This window comes from Cinclus cinclus, chromosome 4 (genome assembly GCF_963662255.1).
Source record: "Cinclus cinclus chromosome 4, bCinCin1.1, whole genome shotgun sequence".
NCBI classification, from domain to species: domain Eukaryota; kingdom Metazoa; phylum Chordata; class Aves; order Passeriformes; family Cinclidae; genus Cinclus; species Cinclus cinclus.
In genome coordinates, this window is record NC_085049.1 from 14,788,381 (window position 1) to 14,811,799 (window position 23,419).

General features: G+C 39.4%; 1 protein-coding gene across 1 annotated transcript; it reads left to right on the forward strand.

Moving 5' to 3' along the window:
• The first annotated feature begins 1,191 nt into the window (after nt 1–1,191).
• Nucleotides 1,192–23,223, forward strand: DMTF1 (cyclin D binding myb like transcription factor 1). Its single transcript, XM_062490842.1, has 16 exons — nt 1,192–1,308; nt 1,824–1,943; nt 2,784–2,878; nt 3,607–3,721; nt 5,984–6,060; nt 7,486–7,643; nt 8,440–8,472; nt 9,613–9,722; nt 10,251–10,479; nt 12,076–12,227; nt 13,709–13,924; nt 16,265–16,350; nt 16,931–17,089; nt 17,819–18,205; nt 21,231–21,378; nt 21,923–23,223. Exons 1-16 carry the CDS (start codon nt 1,200–1,202, stop codon nt 22,030–22,032), a joined length of 2,304 nt encoding a protein of 767 aa, XP_062346826.1. The 5' UTR covers nt 1,192–1,199; the 3' UTR covers nt 22,033–23,223.
• The last annotated feature ends 196 nt before the right edge of the window (nt 23,224–23,419 follow it).

Here is a 23,419-nt window from a genome sequence, read left to right on the forward strand (position 1 = left end):
TGATTAAAAATTAAATAATCTCCTGCTGATGCAATAATGTTAACATTATACAGGGGATTTGAAATCCAGGTTGTAAATTGCACTTGCATGAGGCTATATGGCTATCCCTGCATAGTACATGGGAAGTTTGTAATGTGTTTGTGATTTCTTTTTTCTAAAGCTGTAGTCAGATATTTTTAACAATATTTTGTCTTCAAAATAAAAGTTAAAAGTAATTTTTTGTTGTTGTTGACATATCAGTAAACACAGAAAGGACTGAGCAGATAAGGAAGAAATAGATGATATTTTCTTTTTACAAATCTCTGCCAAAGTCAACAAAAGCAAGCTTAAAGCTTCCTGGATATTTTAGATGTGTTTTCATTTAGCTTCTGCAGCAGCAAAGACTGCATCTCTTTGTATTTGGATAAAACTTTTGTTGTAGGGTTTTGCTTTTGTTTTATTTCAGAATTGCTGCTGGTAGTTTACATAGAATTTCTTAGAAACTTTGTGTTTTGTTGCAGTACTTTTATAGTGGAAATTAAATTATCAGAGACACTTCATATTGCCCTAATTCTGTGACTTCAATGTATATGGTTTATCCTGGATTACTTATTCTCTCAGTAGCTTTTTTTACTGGTGATTGCTTGCAACCAGTTTTTCTGTTGCTCTTCTTGTTTTTGAATAGGAAAGAAAAACTGCAAGTTTCACATTTAGCTATATGCATGGAAGGAGAATAAAACTTTGCAAGTTGGTAGTCTATAAATAGGGCAGCTGTGACTAATAGAACACTACAAAAATATTTGTCAGTCCTGACTAGCTTTCAGTTCTATAATAGCAGAATTATTAAATTACAGTGGAACAAATACTGGACAAAAAAATCATCAGATGTGAAGAATTTAGAAATGCTGACAAAGTAATAGCCTAGGTTTGTGTTTGAAATAAAAGAGATCAGTAGATTGCAAATCCTCCTAATAGGGAGTTTAGGTACTATTTTTAACTGGAAAGTTACTTTAAAGCTATCTGGTTTTACCCTGTGCAATCTATGTGTGCAGGAAAGTAAAGGTAGGTGAATGTGTGAAATTCTGGATATTTCATGTGAAAGAGCAGGCTCATCCTCTCTGGGAGTTTTGCGGGTTGTTTGGGACATGGAAGCAGCATTATGGTCAAGTGGAGTCCAGCAGCAGAAACGTAATCTGTGTGTTGCTCTTTCAGGTTTGAGTATGAGCACAGTTGAAGAAGAGTCTGACACAGTGACAGTAGAAACCGTGAACTCTGTGACTTTGACTCAGGATACTGAAGGGAACCTAATTCTTCATTGCCCTCAAAATGGTATAGAATTGTATTACATAGTATATTTTTATTTCTTTGTTTTGATTGATCTGACCACCATACATCCCTGCCCGCATTCTGTGAGCTACTCAGGTGCAGCTTACTGTACAAGAATTGGTCTGCTTTGGTTTGAAAAATGATCAAGTGTTGAATTAGGTATAAATCCCAAAACTGTCTGTGTGTGCCCAATGAAGATACAGCTGCTGTAGTTTATCTCAGTTGAAACGGATTCTTAGAACCAAGCATGTACTTAAATTCCTGTAGATGATTTGTGTTCCACAGAAATCCACACATCCACAGGCTGTGGATGGAATTTTCAAAGAAAGTGCATGTTGAAGAAAGCATGGGGACTGTTGTTGCCCTTAGCTTAGACCAGGTTCCCGGGCAGCAGCAAAGCACTGAACCAGCCTGTCACATTTGCTTCTACTATTTGCTTTGGCCTGCTTTTTTGGAAGACTCTGTCCAAGGCTGCGCTTAGCTTACAGGAAGTAACCTAGGTGTGTTTTTGTTGTCAGAAGCTGATGAAGTAGACTCTGAAGACAGCTCTGAACCTCCACACAAGAGGCTTTGCTTATCAGAGGATGATCAAAGCCTTGATGATTCTACTCCGTGCATTTCTGTTGTTGCAGTTCCGAGTAAGTTCTTTTATGTACTATTGTAGCAAACATATCTGTTGGTAAAGATTAAAAGTGGGCTCTGGAATCACAGTAGAATACTCTGCATGGGTTTTTTTTCCTTCCAAATTTTATTAATATACTTGGGTATCATATTTTTTTTCAGGCTTGGATAGTTTTGCAGCGATTACCAAAATAAGCCTGTGTTAAAGTAGTTTAGAGACCTGCAGGCACAGGTACATTCAATAAAATGAAGTATAAGTAAATTAACAACAAACTAGATGCTCTCCTGCAAAGAGATTTGGTGTTTTTTCATGATCAGACAGTATATTTAGTATTTCAGTGTTTTGTAATATTGAGGCATATGTAAAAAAGAGTTTGATGTAAGAATGATAGGATGACTCCTGAATTAGTCTTCTGGAAGTTGATTGAATATTAGAAAGTTTAATATAATCTCCCAAGGGACACAAAACAAGATCTAGTTAAAATACCAATTTGTGGTACCTAGAGTGCCTGTTTATTTCGTGGATCCAGGTAGAATTCCGTAGAATTAAACCCATTATCATGTTTAAGCTGAAGGAGGACTGGGGAAAATGCATGCAGACAAAAGATTTGAATGTTGTCCTTTACTAACTGGAAAATACTGGAGGTAGGTAGAAAAAAATTGAAGGTTTCAAAAGCCATATTTAAATTTTATAAAGAGAAGCAGATGATAATAATTTCAGTGAATTTACGTGTCAACAAATAAATACCAAATAAGGCTCTTCAAAATTTTCACTTCAAAGGTAGCAATTTATAAAACTTGTAGCATGTGTAAAAATGCTTCAGGAGTTAGTATGCAATTAACTTACCCATCTGAAGTTTCAGAAAATGATCAGAGCTTTGAGGTGACCATGACTGCTACCACTGAGGTAGCTGAAGATGAGATTAATGAAGGAACTGTTACCCAGATTCAGGTACAGTAAAAGTTCAAAATTTACCTATTTGGCGTATACTTTTATTTAGACTGAAATGAAAAGAGTAACAAGTATCAGAAATACTTACTAAATAAATAAGACTCTTTGAAACAAATGTATGTGAGCATGGATCTTGTTTATAGAAATTCTGGTCTGTAAAAGGACAATTGAATAATTTTATGTATGAGACAGGTTATTTGTAGTATTAAATTACTGCCCAAAGAGTAATACTGCAAAGAGTAATAGAGGTAATCCTCTGGTAATTACGTTGTGTATTTGTCTGTTATTTCTGTCATTCTTTTATAAGTTAAGTTTTATAAGTTAAGCTTTATAACAGGCTTAAATAGGCTTTGTCTCGTCACCAGTCCTAACAGTTAAATGCAGTTTTTGTTGTGGGTATACCATGTTTAAAAGTTCTAGGTTGGAGATGCTGGATATAGTCTGGCTTCCACCACACCCAGTGAGACTCTTCTTACTTACTGTACATTAAACAAGATGAAGAATGTTACCTAATTAATTCTCAAAACGTGTATATTAATATGCTAAGACTTACTCTTGTTTTAAGAAAGGTGATAATTCCAATGCCATATCTAAGACCTCACACTTGAAGTCAGCAAGGTGATGAGGTGTGCTGATTTATTTCCTTCAAACTATGTCTCCATGTTAATTGCAAAGTGATACAAACAACTGAATAGCTGGCTGTACCATTTCATATTGGTCTTTTCAAGATTCTTCAGAATGAGCAGTTGGATGAAATCTCCCCAATGGGCAATGAAGAAGTATCAGCTGTTAGTCAAGCCTGGTTCACAACCAAAGAGGATAAGGATTCTCTAACCAATAAAGGTAGGGTATTTCAAATGCAGTTCTCCCGTGTTGTAGAAAGGTAAACGATTCCAAATGCCTCAGAATGTTTTGCAAGTTGCATAAAGTAATCTCTGGTTTGGCTTTTTGGAGATGGGCCATGGCTGCAGTGGTGACAGTAGTGGCCACAGTAGAGAAGGGCTGTGGGTGCTGTGTGTCAGCCCAGATGGGACAGAGAGTTGTGCTTGCCTGGTGAGGGACTGGAAAGCTGCAGCAGAAAAAAAAATTGAAAATTTTTGAATTTTGAAATTTTTGAAAATTCTTGAAAAACAAGAATCCATGCTCAGGTTAATGGAGTTGTTTCAGAAGAAGAGGACTCCTGCAGACCAGGACATAATGAAATAATCTCAACTACTCCTAAAATTTCCACCCCACTGGGCATTCCTCCCTTTCCAAATATATCTGTGCAAACATGTGGTAGTTGCTGGACTCAAGAACTTTTGTTTTTTTCTTTCCTCCTCACAGGGGAAGTGCCTTTCTAAACCTAGAGAAAAAACTTGGTGTCAAATGAAGACATGTTGTCTCTCTGCTTTTCTCAGCCCCTGTACTGTTTGTCTTACTTTGACATTCTCTAGAGGAAAAATATTTTTTTTTTTTGGTCAGTTCAAAGCAACTCCCTTTTTGTCTTACTTTGTCTTACTTTGACTTTCTCTAGAGGAAAAATATTTTTTTTTTCAGTCAGTTCAAAGCAACTCCCTTTTTTTGTTAGAAACCTTTAAGAAGAGACACAGCATTGTCAGCTGGTCAAAGGAAGGCACTCAATCTGATGATTCCAGTTAAGAGATCAATAAATTGAGGAAGATATTTCTAGAAAAATACGCTAGGAGGAATATTTAAGAATCTCTACTGGCTGAACTTTTCAGCTCTGTGGTTTGTCAGAGAGATCAGCAGTGGAGGAATGCCAGTGTGTGTCTTCTTTTACAGTAGAGTTTGGCATGTGTTGCCTGAGCTCATCATTTTATAGCAGTCTCCACTTGATAATGCTTTCTTCCAAGACCTGTGGGCAGGTTATGATAATCTTGACTATGAATATACAAACATGTGAAGTGCAGAATATGTGTCCTTTCCTAAAATAGTTTGGTATTAGAGGTTATTCCAAATAAAGAGTAGCAGTGTCCCATTAAGTCAGTTCAGAGGCTTGGACCTGTGTGAATCACAGTTACAAGAATACATTTTTTTTTTTTCTATAACTGTGGAAGAAGAGATTGAAGCTATGGGGCACAGGGAAAGAGTTCTCTCTCACCAGTTCCAATGGAATTAGTAATAATGTCTGTACTTTTCATTATAATTGGATTTGAGTAAACAGTCTCTTTGGTGTGTTCTGTCTCTCAGCTCTGGTAATTAGCAGGCTGAGAAGGAAGTACCCTGATTTTCCTGAGCAGAGGTGGGCAGGTAGCCAGCACACACCAGTATGTAAACTGGGTCACACCAGCATAAGCTTAATTAAAAGTATGGTATGACCATAAGGGGGATAAAAGGATAATTTAAAGTAGGAATATTTTAATAATGTATTGATAGACTTCAGGTTTGAAATTTTCTCTCTGAATAAAGTTGGTTGGGTTTGCTTTTAAAGCTTAGCTGACATTGTAGTTACTAAAGGCACAGACAGAGAGGAAACATTATTTGTTTCCATTGGTTTGCCACTTTTATTTGGGGAAGTAAAAGACCCACCACAAGGTTTTATACTGACTGTGACCCCTGAGCATTACTCCAAGTGCAAAAAGAAGGAGAGAGATGGGGACCAGCTTGTCAAAAAAGGCTTAATGGAGCACTTACCTCTATGAAAAGCACTCACAGTAGGTGGCACTACTCTCATGTTCAGGAGTGTTAAGGCATGCAAGAGAAGCTCACCTTGTTGCCAGTTCCTCAGGTTTTCTTCTGAGTCATATTCTAGCTTCTGAAATCATGTTGAGTGCATAGAAATTTCAGCTGTCAGTTTAAAGACAAATTTTCTAGTTGCAGCTGAAGAGAAGGCCTGAAAGTGTGACTTGACACCGCATAGAGGAGTTCATGTTTTTAAAAATGGGATGTTTTTGAAGAGGAATCTGACTCACATTATTTAAATATTAGTTGATGGTTACTGACAGTTATGAAATAACATCTGTTTAAAATTAATGCTAGTTATATTTTAGTAGCTAAAATTATTCTTTTCCTTGTTAATTGCAGTATGGGTAACGTTTTCATATACTTCTGTTCTTGCTGTTTTTCTGGCCTTCAGTAATTAGTTGTCATTTCTGTTTTCAGGCCATAAGTGGAAGCAAGGGATGTGGTCAAAGGAAGAAATTGACATTTTGATGAGTAACATTGAGCGTTATTTAAAGGTATGTTTAGAGTATGTTCCCTGCTTGTTGATGTGGTGATGCAGTTCCTGCTAGAAGCCAACTTTTCTTTAGTACTTCCCAGAACTCACAATAAGTGATTCAAATTGGTTTGTTGTTGGAATGGTCATTACCCATTTGAAATACATAAGAAAATTTTATTCATAGACAGGATTTAAGTACTACTGAATAAAACATTACTTTTATTTTTTGTGCTGGATATAGCCCATTTTGAGCATCCTGACATGACGTGTTGCATGGTTAAATCTCTTTCTCTGACTATTCATTGATGACTCAAATTCCTTTCTTGAAGACGGTGGAAAAAAATTGCACAAGCAGTAATTTTCCTTAGTGAGCACTGAATACAACTTCCAGACATCCTTGGTGCCAAGTCTGTGATTGTGTACTACACTAGCAGGATGCCTGTGGCTGCTTTCCTCCCCTTAAATTATTGGGGTCAGAGTTCAGTATAAATGGGCATGTGGTGAACATGCTGACAGTGATAATTGCCCATAAGTCACATTTGTGGTAGGCTTGCAGCTGAGAATATTTGAGCTGAGCCCTGACATCTGAAAATATATAGCCTGGATATTACAGTTTCACCATCCTTCACTTGTGGTTTAAAAAAAAGGCCTGAATTTAGTGTTCATTGGGACAAAAATCCACAGCATTAGTTCAAGAAAGTGTGTTTGCCCACACACATTAGAGTTTCTGCCACAAAATCATTCATGGGTAATACTACATTTTAAATCTAGTGAAGCTCGCTAAATAACTTTTCTGAGTTACTGATAAATAATTTGATTCTTTTTTTTTCCCATTTATCTGCTTTCTTTTACTGCTTTGAATAATTGAAATATAGTGATTCTAGTTTAAGCTGAAGTTAAGCTTTACTGTTACATTTTGTTGCACTGTTTTTGTATTGAATTTATTTGAGTTTCCATCAGAACAAGAAGAGTAGTTTAATTGAAAGAAATTGGTTTTGCATAAGGAATATCTAAAATTATGTAATGAATCAATATATCACTGTTTGATAACCTTCCCTTATAGGGTCCCAGATTAATTCCACCACAGTACCTATTCCATGATGTTCTATATGATGGTTCAGTTTTTTATCTTAAAATCTACATTGGACAGATTTTTTTTGTTTTTTTATTATATGTGGATAGGTGCTAGAATTTCTGTGTCTCCCTGGACTCCAGCGTAAAAAAACCAAAACAGCAAAGCCTAGTGTTCAAGGGTTTGTATTTGAGGGAGCTAATCCATAAATACTCAGTTTTACTTTTGGACTGTAGTATTTGTGATACACAGAAAGTTGCATAATGGCTTCAGTTCTTGTGTTCTACTTCTTGATTCCTAGGAGACTTTATCTAAGGTGTTTTGTTTGTGGTTTTTGTTTTTGTTTTTTTTTTTTTAAATGCTTTGTTCTAGGCCCGTGGAATAAAAGATGCCACTGAAATTATATTTGAAATGTCAAAAGATGAAAGAAAAGATTTCTACAGGACAATAGCTTGGGGTCTGAATCGGCCTCTCTTTGCTGTCTATAGAAGAGTTCTTCGCATGTATGATGACAGAAACCATGTTGGAAAGTATGAAACCCTCTAATGCTGCATGGTTTTATTGGTATGAGTAGGGTCATGTATTTATTCTTGACATGTTCTATGTGAGACAGAAAATTTTAGGCAAACAGACCTAGATCTTGCTAATATGTCACCTCTGCTCAATTCTGATAGATCATCCTTGACAGTAGTTGTGTTCAATTGATGGTATTCAGTGACAGCTTTAAAAAAACTCAAAGCAAAGGTGATTAACAGATTCTGATATGATGAGAGGACTTGGACACAAGCATGAATCTGCTGATACCTAACTTTTACTGCAGCTGTGATCTGAAAGTAATTGATCTTCACCCCTTATGCCCTTGCTTGCCATTCTTTAAAGCAGTGATCGGGTGCCATCCAGAAAGGCTATTATATTTTAGTTTTTGAAGGTAGTGGAAAATTACATATATTTTCTCAGTGCTGATACACTTTTTTGATGGAAAGTTAGTTTTATGGTGATGGTGAACTGGGACAGTAAGGAAGAAGCTATTTATTTGAAAGACTAATGCAGAAAATTTTAATTCTCTTTATAGGAGTAAGATCATGCAGAATGAGGAATTTTTCTGACAAATGAGAGCAACCAGTTAACCTTAGAAATGTACTAATGTGGAAAATTGCATTTATTCCTCATATTCTTCCAAAGTATTCAGTCAGATTGTTTCTTACAGCTGAAATTCCTTAATCTCTTCTTGTAACTAAATGTGTCCTGTGTGGTTAGTAAAATAAAAATATTTATTCTGTATGCTGTCTGTTTAAAATAATGTCTTTTTATTTACCTGTTGCTTAGGTATACTCCCGAGGAAATTGAAAAGCTTAAAGAGTAAGTTATCTCAAAGAGCAAGTTATCTCATGAACGAAATCACTCTTCCTTGTTTATATTTAGTAGCTTCATCAATTTTTAAAGGTTTCCTTATACAAAATCCCTAAAGTGTTACAAATAAATTTGACTGCTCTAACACTATCCAAAAATAGTGGTTACTCTCTAAAGAAGAATGAAACTACTTTTGGATTCTTGTCAATTTTTTTCTAATTTGTGTTTGGGCCCTAACAATATGCAACAAAGTTCTAAAGCAAGGCATGTGTTTTAACAAGGAAGGTTTCAGATTTTCACAAGCACAGTCAATATTTTCACAAGCACTGAGCAACAGAAGTTCATTTTCTTTACAAAATCTGAGCAAAGATTATTTCTAAAGGAAGTGGCAGGTCAAGAGTAGGATCTCCCCTAGGAAATACTACAGATACATAAATTACCAGTACAGCTCAAAAAGGCTTATTTTGAGTATGAACCTGATAGATCAAGGAGATGGGGCTGCCGACTTTATCCCCTCCTGCATGTGTCTAGTGTTGAGAGGGAGGGAGGAAGGAAAGAAGGAAAGAAAGAAATTGCATTGTACTGATGGCTCTGTTTGGATCAACTGAGCTGGTTTGTGTTGTTCACAAGGTGCCTGTGGTTCCAGATGTGTCAGAACTAGTCATGGATCTACGTTTTAAGCAACCTGCTGTCATGTGAAGAAGGAAAATGATTGCTGAAATGATAAATGTGATTATGCAGTGTTTTGCTTAATTTAAATTGTAGGATGCCTGGGTTTTCATTGGGCATCATTTAAATTTCTCAAGTGCTCTTTAGGCCACCTGAAAATCATTGAGGAACCTGTATAGAATGGAAATCAGCTGTTTATCTAACATTCATATTGTGTTTAACACACTCATTAAGCCTCAAAATCTTCCTGCAAGACAGATATTATGCCTTTTATAATTATCTTGTGGCTTAGCTGGTCCAAAAGGCTTCTAGAAACACATAGGAAAAACAGCAGAAAATATTAATAAAGTAGCAAAGTGATTTCCCCATTCTCTCTTTAAGCCTGTAAACTGCACATTCATCCTGTTTTTATTAGAGAATATTTGATATTTTGATAATTTCCTAACTGGACATGATGCTAATGAGCATATTTCTCTTTAGGCTAAGAGTAAAGCACGGTAATGATTGGGCCACAATAGGAGCTGCCCTGGGGAGAAGTGCTTCATCTGTAAAGGATCGATGTAGACTGATGAAGGATACCTGCAACACAGGTGAGGTAAATGCTGGTGTCAGAAATGGATATTCTGCTTAAAAGTCTTGGGTTTAATGATTAGAAATTTACACTGTGTGTTTGGTGTCAAGAGAGAGACCGATGCACTTCAGGAGTAAAATACTGTATATTTACTTGTATATATTCAAGTATAAAGGAAAATTCAGTCAGACCTCATGTGAATAATGTCCACTAAATTGTTGCATGATTAATTCACTCCAGCTAATACAGTTAAGATAGCTTGGATCAGTTTGCTTTGGTCACTATTTGGACACGTTCTGTACGGCCTTATTCCTCTGTGAGAGGAAGAGGAAAGAGAAATTTGGCAGCAGAACAGTGGAATTGTTGATTTGTTAATCAAGAATGGATATAATATATATTGTTAGTAATTAAGAACAGTAACATCCTCACAAGTTAATATTAGCATCTGGAAGAAGGTGTTGGACATGGAAGTGTCTGCAGGCATCTTACGGATCAGAACAGAGGGTGAGTGCTGCTAGTTAAGCTGGAGGGCTTCTTTCTCTTTCAGGAAAGTGGACAGAGAAAGAAGAAAAAAGACTTGCAGAAGTAGTGCACGAGCTGACAAGCACAGAGCCAGGTGACATTGTCACACAAGGTGTGTCATGGGCTGCTGTGGCAGAACGGGTCGGGACACGCTCGGAGAAGCAGTGCCGCTCTAAATGGCTCAACTATCTCAACTGGAAACAAAGTGGGGGCACCGAGTGGACCAAGGAGGATGAAATAAATCTGATCTTGAGGTTGGTTATTTTAGTTGCTTTTAAAGGTTTGTAATATGTGTTGCTAGCAGGATTCCATTGGGGTCCATTTTGCTGGTTTCCTAGAGACTGAAAATTCTAGAACCTTCCAAAAATCACTGCTGTGTTTACAGTTCCCAGAGATTTATTATTGAACATATTTTTTGTTTTTTGTTTTTTTAGTGAATGTTAGTGTTCGTGAAAGGTGTCAGATTGAAAACCCTGGAGACTGAAGTCTTCTTTATTCCTCAGAAAAGGTACAGCACAGGCAGCAAACCGTGCAAGCTTCCCACACGTTGCCCCACCGATGCGCTTTAACCCTTAACTGGAGGGTAGCTCAGTCTCCCTGCCCGTTCAGTCCTTGGCCTCTCTGCTGAGATGACCAACAAGGGTCAAGTGTGGTGGTGGTTTCTGTGATGTGGACATCTTGTCTACAAAGAGCTAAACTGAGACTGAAAATTAATTTCATGTAGGCCAGCAAACACTGATTGGATACCAGCATCTCTGAGTACATTTGAACTGGCAGCCTGGTAGTGACTTTGGAAATCTTTTGCTCTCTCCAGTCCTCCTCCCATTTTACCTGCCTTTAACTCAGGCTTTTTAGCCAGTGGATTTTTATGGTTGGGTGGGAATAAAAAGCCAAGATATTGAGGGAATAAGGATTACTTACAGAGTAGTATTAACAAATTTACTGAAGCCATTTGACATTAACTCAAAATGAGGAGCCTGATTACACATTTCAGAATGCGCTGGGTATATTTCTTAATATTTCTGGTTTGGTCTGTCCAGATATCCTTTACTCATCCTACAGGGTTGGTTTTGGTAGTTTTTTTGCATTTTTACTTTTTTCTTTCTTTAGCTAGCAAGAGTGCTCTTGCTTTGTTTGTGAAGAGGACTTTTCTTAACTTCCAACAAAATACTTTCCCCTCACTATTCACCTCTCTTTCATATGCTCTATGCACAGATAAGGGCAATTCAGAGATTTTTAGAGATTTCAAACAGATTCTGTTTGAAACAGAGAAGACTGTCCCTTATCTGGAGAGCCTGGTGGGATGGTTTATGAGAAAGTGTTTAATGCTGTAGTTAACTTCATCTACTTTGGCTAAGAAGTGTCTGAGAGAAGGCAAAAATCCGTGTTAAGGACGGATAGTTGTTACGTAGAAGAAAACAAGTAAATATCATAACATGAAATTAATTAAGTGAATATTCAGAGTGAATCTCAGGAAGTATTTCCTGCCTTGGAGATGTGTTTGGAGAATGTTTTTTCAAAAAGAAAAGATGCGAGTACCACCACTTGGAATGCTTCACTATAATCTGATCTAAGACCTAATGTATAAGTAAATAAGGAGAATAATCCTGCATGGCAAGGAGATGGACTGGATCATCTGACAGGTCTAGTCCATCTTCTGTTGTTTATGATTCTGCTTGACCTCTGGCAGCGTGGAGCCTTGGAAGCCTGTGTCGATTCCTGAGCTCTGGTGGGCTGGTCACTAGCATGTGGTTCTGCGCTGTTACGTGTGACACGGCCGGACGTGTGCGACACCCCTGCCCGTCCACAGGGCTGTTTCTGACAGGTCCATATTTTCTGTGTCCTGCCAGGATAGCGGAGCTTGACGTTTCTGATGAAAATGACATCAATTGGGATTTGCTGGCTGAGGGATGGAGCAGCGTCCGCTCCCCACAGTGGCTTCGGAGTAAATGGTGGACCATTAAAAGACAGATTGCAAACCACAAAGATGTTTCGTTCCCTGGTAATGTACTGCCTGCACACTTCTCTTCTGAAAGCTCTTTTCACATATGTCAAAGAAATGAGGCTGCATTTTGTTGTCTGCTTACAGCATTGCTGGCCAAAGAGCACATTGCTCCTTTGCTGGAAGTTACTTGCCCTTTGGATCTGCTGGCTGAATTGCTCCTACAAGCAGTCCTTAAGTGTTTCAGTCGAACAGGCCAAGCTGATGTGAACAGCTGGACAGTTTGCCACCCCTTCTTCCTTTGGTTAAAGTGAGAGCATGTATATAAACAGCTCAGCTGGCAGATCTCAGATGATACTGATCTTTGGTGTGGAGGGCAGTGACCTCTTCAGGTGGAAGAGGATATGTATCTGCAGCCTAGCTATGGCCTCAGGTTAGATGTGTTCCCTTTACGATGCTGAAATGTAATCTCTGTCAGGTGCTGAGGCTTAGCTGTAGACAGAAGGTAGATCTACTAAGCTAGTAGGAGGGAGGAAGTGAGGAGGAGGGAAGGAATCAGGAGTATAAAGGCTCCCTCAAATGCGTTTCATACCATTTTCACATTCTGGCTTGGAGAAGCTAGTGCCTAAGCCAAAGGGGTGTCTGTGACCTGCAGACCTCCCTTTGTCTGACTAGGGAAGAGGAAGAATATCAGAGAGATTAGTCATGTCGTAATTAATGAAAGAAGTAATTCAATGCACACTTGTGCTGTGGTTGACACTGTGGCTATATATTAGTCCTGCCTCAAGGCTGCAGCTGGGAGGAGAGCCTCTGTTACCACACGTTAATAGGCAGTTGTTGCATCAAATAATTCATAAGATAAATGCAGCACTGAATCAACAGGCTCTGCTTTCTTTTCCCTGACAAAGGGGAGATGTTTAGGCAGTTTGCTGTAATGAATGCTAGAAAAGCTGAGGCCTCAGGTTTTGTAACCTGCTGTTATGTCAGCTGCTCCCCCAGAAGGGCCAAAGCAATCACAGATAAGAAGGATCGGTGGGTCTGTTGGAGCAATGGGTCTCCTCATGCACAGGTGAAGAATTGTAATATAACCACTTGGGATTCATTCTCTCTTGCTCCCTGTTTTCAGTGACATTTCTGTCAAGCTCTTGAACAAATCTTCTTCCTTATTGTAGAAGATTGGAGGATTCACTTCTGGTAGCAGCCTTACGCAGCTAGTGATACTGGCACTTGATTGTAGCTTTGGAATATATAATGAATGCATCATTTTAGAGAGCTCCAAAATGTTACGGGCTGTGTGTTCTTTTTTTTCCCCTCAAGCATCGTGAAATGCCTGGGTTCCATGAGGAAATCTAGTTCACTACTGTAGTTGTCTGTAAATGGTCTGTGTATGTGCTAAATTTCTAGTTTCTACATCTCTGGAGATAATGCTTAAATTCCAGATTCTGTAGGATTTTGTTTGTCTTTGCATCTTTGGTAAATCACCAACTGCAGCATTTCAAATGTTCTTCAACCTGCTTTAGCATGAGTGTTTTTTCTCTCAGTGCTGATAAAGGGTCTTAAACAGCTCCACGAGAACCAAAAGAACAATCCAGGGCACCAGCTTCCAGAGAACAAATGTGGCAGTGGCTTAGCAAACACTAACTCCAGCTCGGGAGTGCAGCATGTGCAGATCCGGGTGGCTCGCTTGGAGGAGAGCACGGGCAGTGCCCCGAGCCCCATGGCAGCTCTGCAGATCCCAGTGCAGATCACCCACGTCTGTAAGTACTGAAACAAACCACTCACACAAAGCCTGAAGCCTGCTTGTGCTAAGGTGCTGAAGGAGGAGTGAGCTTATTTTAAAGAGTTGTATTGATTCTCCCTTGGTGATGCCATAACTTCAGATGAAACATTGCTGTGTTCTGTGTACCTGTTTCTGACTTTGTTAGGAGGAGTTTGCCACATAACCGGTTCTTGAAAAAGCCTTAAGTGCACAAACCTCTTAATGAAGATAGAGTATGTATGTTTATTCCTTAAGTTGTTTCTGGTCACTCTTGTGCAGAACAATGAACATAATGTACAAGTTCTCCTTTTGTAAATTACATAGACTGCTGCCCCTAAGTTCTGATGCAGGGCACTGAAGAGAAGGTATAAGTGTTTTTTTCTAGTTCTTTATTATGCAGTTTTTTTTCTGGGCACAAATACTTGGAAGGTGTTAGCTGCTAAGTCACACCAACATTCAGCCAGTGTTCTGCTAAACTACTGTATTTTTTTCAAGTTGATGCTTCCCATGCTCTTAAGCATGAACTTTCCTCATTACCATCAATTATCACAGATTACCAGGTCTGCTCTGCATGTAGTTCTTGTGAAGTAACTCCAGTCATGTGCAGTCTGTCATCTGCACTGTATATTGTTTCGCACCATTTGTCATTTGTAAATTTTATTAGGAAAATTTAGTGCTTTGGTCTTGCTGATTGCCAAATTAGTTAGAGAATATTCTGAGTTGGAAGGCATCCACATAGGTCATCGAGTCCCAGATCTTAAATGAATGGCCTGCACAGGGGTTGGACCCGTAGCCCTGGCATTAGCAGCGCCCTGCTCTGGCCAACTGAGCTGAGTTGATCAGTCTACAAACTGATTCTTCAGACTATGTCTGAATAGGCATTTGGCAAACAATTTTCTGATTATAATTGTGTTAGGTCAGTCTATCTTAATCTATTTATTAAGTGCTATTTTCATTTTATGTGGTTTATTTTCTGATTAGAATGACAGATGACACAAAGCCAAGAATTTTTTGGTCTGTCATAGTATGTCAGTATTCTCAGACTTTGAATGAAGCTTGATCAAAGCTGATGGGTTTTGATGAGAAGGCAAGATGGGCTGGGATCCTGGAACCTTTAGTCCTTTCTGAATTGAATCCTGTAATTGTAATTTTGTGACTTCACTTGCCTATGTCTGCATAACAAGCCTTTTCCCCCATTTTAGTCTGTTTTTCTGAAGAATTTCTGGTTGTGTAATCACAGCTGTAGAAGTCCCAAGAGAACCTATCAGCTGCATTTGGTGGAAGGCTCAGGGTTTCAAAGGGGCAGTTCCTGAGGTTTAATGAAAATACTGGCTGGGTGACTTAAAAGGTCACACTTTACAGCTCTCTGCTACTGAACACCAGGAAATTGCAGCAGGAAACCTTGAACATGCCACTACAACAATTAAAGCTTCAAAACTGAGCTTTTATCTTCTTAAGAGACCAAAATTACAGTATTTTGCAGCCACAGAGTCTGAGATGGCAAAGTTTCCAGTGCTTGGGTCACTGTTATCATCTTGTAGATCTTTTCCCCTTTTGGTATTTAGGAAATTACTGGAAAGGCCCAGGCAGTTTCAGCTTCCTGGAACTTGTGATTTTTTTTCTTTTAAGAGTACGTAAAAATCATAATTTTGAAGTTTGGAATACAAGTTGTTTGGACCTGAGGATCTTAGAATACCTGGTACATCAACTGTTTTCAATGCTTCTCTTCGTAGCTCCACTTTTAGAATTAGTGGAGCTAATTGTGTAAATAATTACATAGTTGTAGTAAGAGTACTTACAACTTTTATACACTGCAATCATAACATACAGGGTAGGCAAACATCTTGGGAAGCATCTGATCTTTCATCAGGAGTGGACATACTGTGGAGGGCAGAAAAGATTAAAAATACAAAATAAGAAAAAGAGGTCTGTGGGAAACACAACAATATTAAGCCTGACACTGTTTTAAAATAAGCAGTATGTGATCCGAAGGATATCATTACACCAAAGTGTATCTATCATTGCATTAGGACCTCTTGCAAGTCTCATTACAAAAAGTAAATTCAGTCATGTCAGAAACTGCCTGCTTTTATCCCTGTCTGCTTAAACCCATACTTACTTCCTTTTGCTCTTTTGGATTGTAGAACGCTCTCTTTAAATGGTATTGCATCTTGGGTAACAATTAGAGAACCTTGTCATTAGGATTGCAGCCAGTTTTCTTTTTCCTCTTAGGGGACTTAACAGTACCCTGCCATGTATTAATTATAGTGTGCTATGCTCTCTGCAGGGCTGAACATTCTGGTTTACATACTTTTCCTTTTTTTTTTCCCTTTTGCAGCCTCCACCGATTCCCCTGCTGCTACTGTTGACTCTGAGACAATAACACTGAACAGCGGAACACTACAGACCTTTGAGATTCTTCCAGTAAGTAACTGGTGTTTGTTACTTGTTGCTGTGTTTTTCTCTTTTCAGCCCAGCTACTTCCTAAGACTATAAAACTGTGCGTTTCAAAAAAAAGGAGGTTTTCAAGTAGAAATAAGGAGAGTTCTGAAACTTCTGAAAGTGTAATCCATTAGGGCTGCTGAGTAAACTGTGAATTTTTGTTAAATGCTTTAAATTTGTTTTAATACTATAAAGTTTTCCTTTGTGCTTGGTTGTTTTTGTTGTTGAAATCTGACATAAATGAGACAGAAAAACCTCCCAGCAAGTAAAGATTGTCTCAGTTCCATTGTCTTGTAATTTATGACACAGTTTCTCTTCCATACAATTCCTTTTTTACCTGCTGTTGTACAGCATAATACATAATAATACTTTCCTTGGTAGCCTAAGGCTGCACATGAGTTTTTTTCTGCATTTTGAGTGCAGTGCAGCAGTCAGTGCAGAAGGGATTGAATTGGTGTGGTGGTTTTCCAGGACAGTTACAGTTAGGCTGGTTCATGCAAAACAAAACGCTCCATTAAGTCCTGGGCAGTGAGTTTGGGTATTAAACCTGTGTTGTTTTTAGTCTTTCCACCTCCAGCCGACTGGGACACCCGGTACTTACCTGCTGCAGACAAGCTCGAGCCAGGGCCTTCCTTTAACGCTGACAACGAGTCCCACCATGACTCTGACGGCCGCGGCTGCTCCAGCCTCCCCGGAGCAGATCATCGTTCACGCCTTATCTGTGAGAACTCTGGGCGGGGACAGCACCGGGCTTTGGGCACTGGGGAAGGGGAACATTGTAATGCAGGGCCCTGATAAATTACATCCATGTTAAACTTGAAAATCGGTTCTTAAGTCATAACAATGTTACTTTGCTTAAAATCCTGGGGATAGAGAGTTTAGGGGTTTGTGTATTGTTTTTAAAAAGTAATCTCAGGTTGCTTCAGAATTTAGTTTAGTGAGCAAGTTCTGAACAGGATGTCTCCGTTTAGTGGCTTGGTCCCCAGCAAAACCAGTTCTTGTTTTGTGATGTTTTCAGTTGCTCTCACAAATAGATACTGGTCCACAACACTTGGATAGTAGTGACAGGTATTGCTTTTTGCTAGAGGAAAGGAAGGGGAAGCAAACTGGAGGTTGAATCACAAAAGTGATGAATATTTCAGTGGAAATAGCGCTGATCTTTTGAATCTACAGTGATCCTCACCTGAATGGTTGCCTCTTTCATATTATAATGTATTTACTTTATTTGTGACTTAAAAAACACATTCAGTTTGCAAAGTTATCCTTTAGGAACAGGAAAGGTCAACAGATGATCTGGGCTGGCATACTGTATATAGGAAACTCTAAACTATACTTAGTAATTGGAATCTTTTTGCTTGTATTTGCTTGAAAGATTTGTAGATAGTTACAGGAAAGTCTCTGACCTTTTTTGGGGTTTTGTTTGTCTCTTTTTTGCAAATGCTGCACACAGCCAGAGCATTTGTTAAACACAAGTGACAACGTCACAGTGCAGTGCCATACGCCGAGTGTCATAATCCGCACCGTTGCTGCTGAAGACATCTCCTCCTCTGTCACCCAGACAGAACTGACTGTGGATTCAGACATTCAGTCAGCTGACCTGACAGATCCTCCACACACCCTAGGAGCAAATGCTTTCCCACATGATATCCATCAGTCCAAGCTGAGTGACGAAGAGCAGTCAGCCTACAATGAAGATGATGCTTCCAAATATAGCAGCAGGAATAGTAGAGAACTGATGGATGGAGTTATGGTAAGAACACAGGAGGAGATTGCTGATGCTAGCCTGAAACAGAATGAGGATTCTCAGTCTGATTTACCCAGCACTTACGTTACTGAGGTAAGGGAGGGAATGATACTTGATATTTTTCCCATTTCTGCATGGAGAATTATTTCATTGAATCTGTGGCCTTTTTGTTAAGCTATTCATCTGAAATATCTCAGTGATACCATTTATATTGGTAGCTGAAGAAAGAAAGATGGAGAGAGACCAGTCATAAGAGGGTATAGTGACAGGACAAGGGGGAATGGCTTCAAACTGTAAGAATGTAGGTTTAGATGAAGTATTAGGAGAAAGTTCTTTCCCGTGAGAGTGGCGAGGCACTAGAACAGGTTGCCCAGAGAAGCTGTGGGCTACTTCATCTCTGGAAGTGTTCATGGCCAGATAGGATGCATTGAGTGATCTTCAAGTTCCCTTCCCATCCAAACAATTCTGTCATTCTGTATCACAGCTCTACAAGTATTTGCTGAGATCCCCTATCCTTGAGCATCGTTAGTGTGTTATGACTATGAAAGTAACAGCATTTAATTTGTTACTGAGGCTCAAATTTGACTGCATCTGGCCCACTGAACACCTCACTAGCTGTGGAGTTGCTTCACTGCTCAGGGTACTTCTGCATGGTGACAGTGAAATGCTGGAACATTGGAACAACTGAACAGTTGCCTTCAGATGATTCCTGTTTGATGCTGTTGCTTTAAACTGGGCTGTTAATTATCCAACACACCTACATTAATAGATAGATTGACCAAGGGAGCTGAACTAGCGTATTTAGGTTTTGCTTTTTGAGTTTAATAACATACTTCAAGATGTACCTCAGTTTCCAGTTCTGAGGACTTCTGTTAAACATACTGCTCCAGTCAAGTGTCTGTTAAATGGAAATTTGAAGCAATAAGCTGCTGCTTTCTCTGGCCTCAGATTTATTCATCTCCAGCACCTGAAATGCAGAAATTAGTTTATCCAAATGATTACAGGTAATTTGAGTTGTTTATACCAAGTTCCTCAATCTTTCAGTTGCTAGAATTATGAAAATTACTAAGTCACAGAAAACAGAAGTGCTAAAAAGAAGATAACACTCTTTAGTGGGTAGAAAATTCCTTTCCCTTTACAGGTTTGATTAGGTTGGAATTTGGGAAAAGATGAGTTAGAGTGAAATACCCTTTTCTGGTTTTTTTAGAGCACTATTCTCCACAGTAGCTGCATTTCTGCTTTGTCAGCCTGGAAAATGCATGATTAATATGCTTTGTCTTGGTCTTTGAAGAAGCTTCTAATAGACAGTGTATATCTCTTATGCTGCTCTTATAAGAGGGAGAATCTTGGTATATCTCAAGTTTGCTAGTACTGAAGTGTCTGAATCCTGCATACATCTGAAGCTAGGGATTATTCTTCCATTTTCTTCTTTCCATGTCATGGTTGACATAATTGTGGTAAGATTTTCATCATGTGAGGCAGACCATCAGCTTTCTGTTCTTATTTTAAAATTTAAGCTTCTCGAGGTAGAATTAATAAACTTTTGATATTAACCTCTTCTCGAGGTAGAATTAATAAACTTTTGATATTAACCTAGTTCCTAATTTAACTTTGTACAAATTGCTCATGGCTAGCAGAATGTAAAACTGAGCCTTTTTTTTCTATACAGAAAAACAGACTGAATTTGTGATTCTAATTTGCCATACCCTTCAAGTCAGATTCAAGTTTGACACGTGTACTTAAATTCTAGGAAATAGTGAACTGCCTGTGAGTAATTCTCAGTGAAAAGTTACTCTAGAAAAACATGCCTAAATTTTGTTTTCTCTAAGTCAGTGTTATTTTTATGAGCTTGCCAGGGTTGTATTGTCACTGTGGGTGGGTAGTGGGAGGCAAACAGTCATGCTGCAGGGTTTTATTATTTCTGGCTGGGAAAGGTGCCCATTTGCCACAATGGCTTCTTTAGTTTTTCACGCCTCCTGTTCCCTGTTTCAGGCCTTGCAGCCCAGTGCTGATGGTGGGCAGAGCTGTGCTCTGCTGAGAGCTGCACCTGCAGGTCAGGCACACAGTGCCCCTATGGATGGGACCTGGTGCAGTTCACTGAGCTGCAGCACCAGGGAAGGAAGGGGCTTTCAGGCAGCTGCCTTTGCAAAAACACTGTGGAGTTATGTAGGGAAACAAGTTTTCTGAAAAAAAAAAAGGTGGAGGAACATCAGGATTTTCTTAAAAATAGAGGGCTGTAACCTCTCCTCAACAATTCCTCTGAAAACAGTGATAAATGCAAGTACCTTTCATTGTGTCAGCAACAGTTGCTAGTATTCTACACCAGGGATTCCTGAGGTTTGAACAAACCTTACACATTACACACAAAAACTGGAATCCAAATCTCTCTGCTGATTCTGGCAGTACTGTGTGAGATGACTTTACACTGCATTTGTGGAACCAAGAGTGTGCTGTGACACTGAATCAGCCAGATGTGCTGCTGCCATTCCAATACCAAAGGAGCTAGGGAAGAGGCAGCAGCAGCAGCAGTGGCAGGACTGGTAGAGAATGAGGGTATTGACAACTTGCACCTCGAATGAATCAGTGTGTTGCCAATCCTCTGGTATCATGAGGTTCAACAGAAAAAGTCTGGGGCCAACCTCCGGCTAGTAACAGACCAAGCAAGGCACAGCAAATAAAGTGGCTCTTTTGTGCTCTGTGTTCAGTGTCAGTTAAAACTTGATGACAGGAGTTGTGAAACTTACGGTAAAGTTGTTGGGTTTGTGGAGCAGGGAAGTGCTAAAAAGGTAATGCTTCGGTCTCAGAACATCTAGACGGCATGTAGTAGAAAAGCCTAGTTATTCCTCTTTACAGACATAATGTTTGACTTGCAAGGGAACATTTTATCCCCACCTTGCAGTGTGTCCCTTCCTCCACCATTGCTCAACAGGGTAAAATTCTTCACATCTTGTTTTTGGATGCCTGCACTAAGAAGAAATGTGCCCTGTAAATGCTGAAATAAACTATCTCAGGTGCTGACACTTCAATTTATTGCTTACTGTGGAGTATGGCTGAGCAATGCAGGTTTTTGTTTATGCTACCAAGAATGCACTCTCATGGCTTGTTCTCTGTTGTGCAGGACCTGGGTTCCCCAACAATAGAAGAACAAGTTGATCAGCCTACAATAGATGATGAGACTGTGCTTATTGTTCCTTCTTCCCATGGTTTTATCCAGGCAACAGATGATATTGATAGTGAGTCAGTCTTGCCCTTGACAACTCTCACAGGTATGACAGTCCCTTCTCATTAAAGCAGTGTATAGAGCTTTGAGTCTCTGCAGACAACACTTCGTAGATCCTTGCTTCCTCTTAAATAATTTTACATACCAGTGCTTTGAAACTTCAAGTAACTAACAAATACTCCTCCCCAGAGGAAGGATCTCCCTGTAGAGCCATCAGAGGGTCAGCACTGATAGTGTAATACCTGATGGGTGCAAATGCCAGTCACACTGTTGCATCTACATCCATCTGTATTGGTCAGCACTTAACCTTCTCTAAAGATACTCAAAACCCACCTGGATGTGGTCCTGTGCAACGTGCTCTAACTGAATCATCTTTAGCAAAGAGTTGGACTAGAGACTCTCCAGAGGTCCCTTCCAACCCCAGCTATTCTGTGATCCTGTGAAACTAGAAATTGCAAACTGCCTAGTTTGAGCAACACTTCCTGTAATTGGTTAGAATTCCAGGTTACATTTCCTGTCTCCTGAATTTGTATTTTATATCTTCTTAAAATGGTACAGCAATAGTTCTAATGCTTTTTGTCCCTTGACAGATCCTATCCTACAACATCATGGAGATGGGTCACACATTATTGGCTCGTCGTTGGGCAGTCCTGACTCAGAAGATTCAAAGGATGTTGAGGATTTAGTGAGCTGTCACTGAGAAGCAGCAATGGTGTCCATTTTCTATTGACCATGTTTGCATTGTGAAATTAGTTACAACCCTGTGCCACATTTCCAAAGAAAGCAGTCACAGTCTGTCTCTTTGAACAGAAGCTTCCAGTGTGAGATGACTATGGTGCACTTTCTCAGCTCAGGCTGTTTCCCTCATCCAGGAGGGAGGACTGAGCCACCAGCCGAGGCCTGAGGTGCCACATCTCGCTGGGCTGTTCCAGTGTTCTGAAGAGCCTCTGTTGCAGTGCTCACAGTGCTTGGATCCATCCAGGCAGTTGTGATCTGACTTGTTACTGATGTGCTGAACTGCACACATGGAAAACTGGACAGAAGTCAAGGATTGTGGACTGTAGCCCCTTAGTGCCACAGCAAGTATTAGTTTGCACAGGTTTCATGAAGAATGGGTGAGGATTTTTGCACTTACTGACTCTTGTAATACATGGAGTAAGAGACTGTTACATTTCAGGAAGGAGTGAGTTCCGTCAAAGATTTTGGGGAGCATGGGCAGCATCATGAAGCAGTGGTGTGTATTCCCATCTCACCTGACTCGTTGGTGTGTCTGTGGCATAGGAAGAAGGCAGAAGCTTATGGGACTTGCCTGTTCCTGAGGAGTCCATTGCTGGCAATGGACAGAGCTCTGAGATCACTTGTGGAGAATATTTTCTTTTTTTTTTTCTCTTTTTTTCTTTTTTTTTTCCTCTCATCACTACAGCAAGCTAAATAAAAAGGGAAGGGCTATGAGAAAGGGAAGCTACTGGGACCCACCAGCCTCCCCTGGCAAGCTTGGAATTTGAGATTGTTGTGAGCAGGTTGGAACATTTGTCTCTGTCACTGTTTACCTGACACTACCAGCCACCTTTCCAGACATGATTTCTGCAGCAAGTTAGTAAATGGGGAGTGGTGTGAAGGTGGCAAAGTCTTGGAGGAATAGCTTTGTGAGAGTCTGGACATAGGGCCCCAAGACAAAGGAGGCCAGTTAATTCCTGCATCGTTTGAAACAGACACTAGGCTGAACAGCAGCCTGTTAGCTAGGAATCAAGAGAAAAAGCTATAGAAACTAAAGACTTGTATAAATTATTTTATTTATTTCTGTAATTAGCTCTTCATAATCAAGAGTTGGTCTTTTTCAGTCTGTGGTTTTGTTAATGTGAAAAATAAGTTGTAGTTTTAAATGGTTGCCTAGGGAACAGAAATAATTGTATATTCAGTTTCAACAAAATAAAGAGTATTTGTCTTACTTGACTGTAAGATGCCATTTATTTATACTGCCACGGATCCTTTCAGTGCTGCAGTTTATTTGTACAGTAATAAAAAAGTGCAGTTTTTTCCAAAATGAAAAAGCTTGTGCCATTCTGAAACATCAGTACAACTGGAAT

Excerpts from the sequence above, each read along its gene's own strand:
- DMTF1 (XM_062490842.1), top strand. The coding sequence starts at position 1,200 with ATGAGCACAGTTGAAGAAGAGTCTGACACAGTGACAGTAGAAACCGTG. Across the intron at positions 12,228-13,708 it reads CAAAGATGTTTCGTTCCCTG|TGCTGATAAAGGGTCTTAAA; the intron begins GTAATGTACTGC and ends TTTTTCTCTCAG. Across the intron at positions 18,206-21,230 it reads CCAGCACTTACGTTACTGAG|GACCTGGGTTCCCCAACAAT; the intron begins GTAAGGGAGGGA and ends TCTGTTGTGCAG.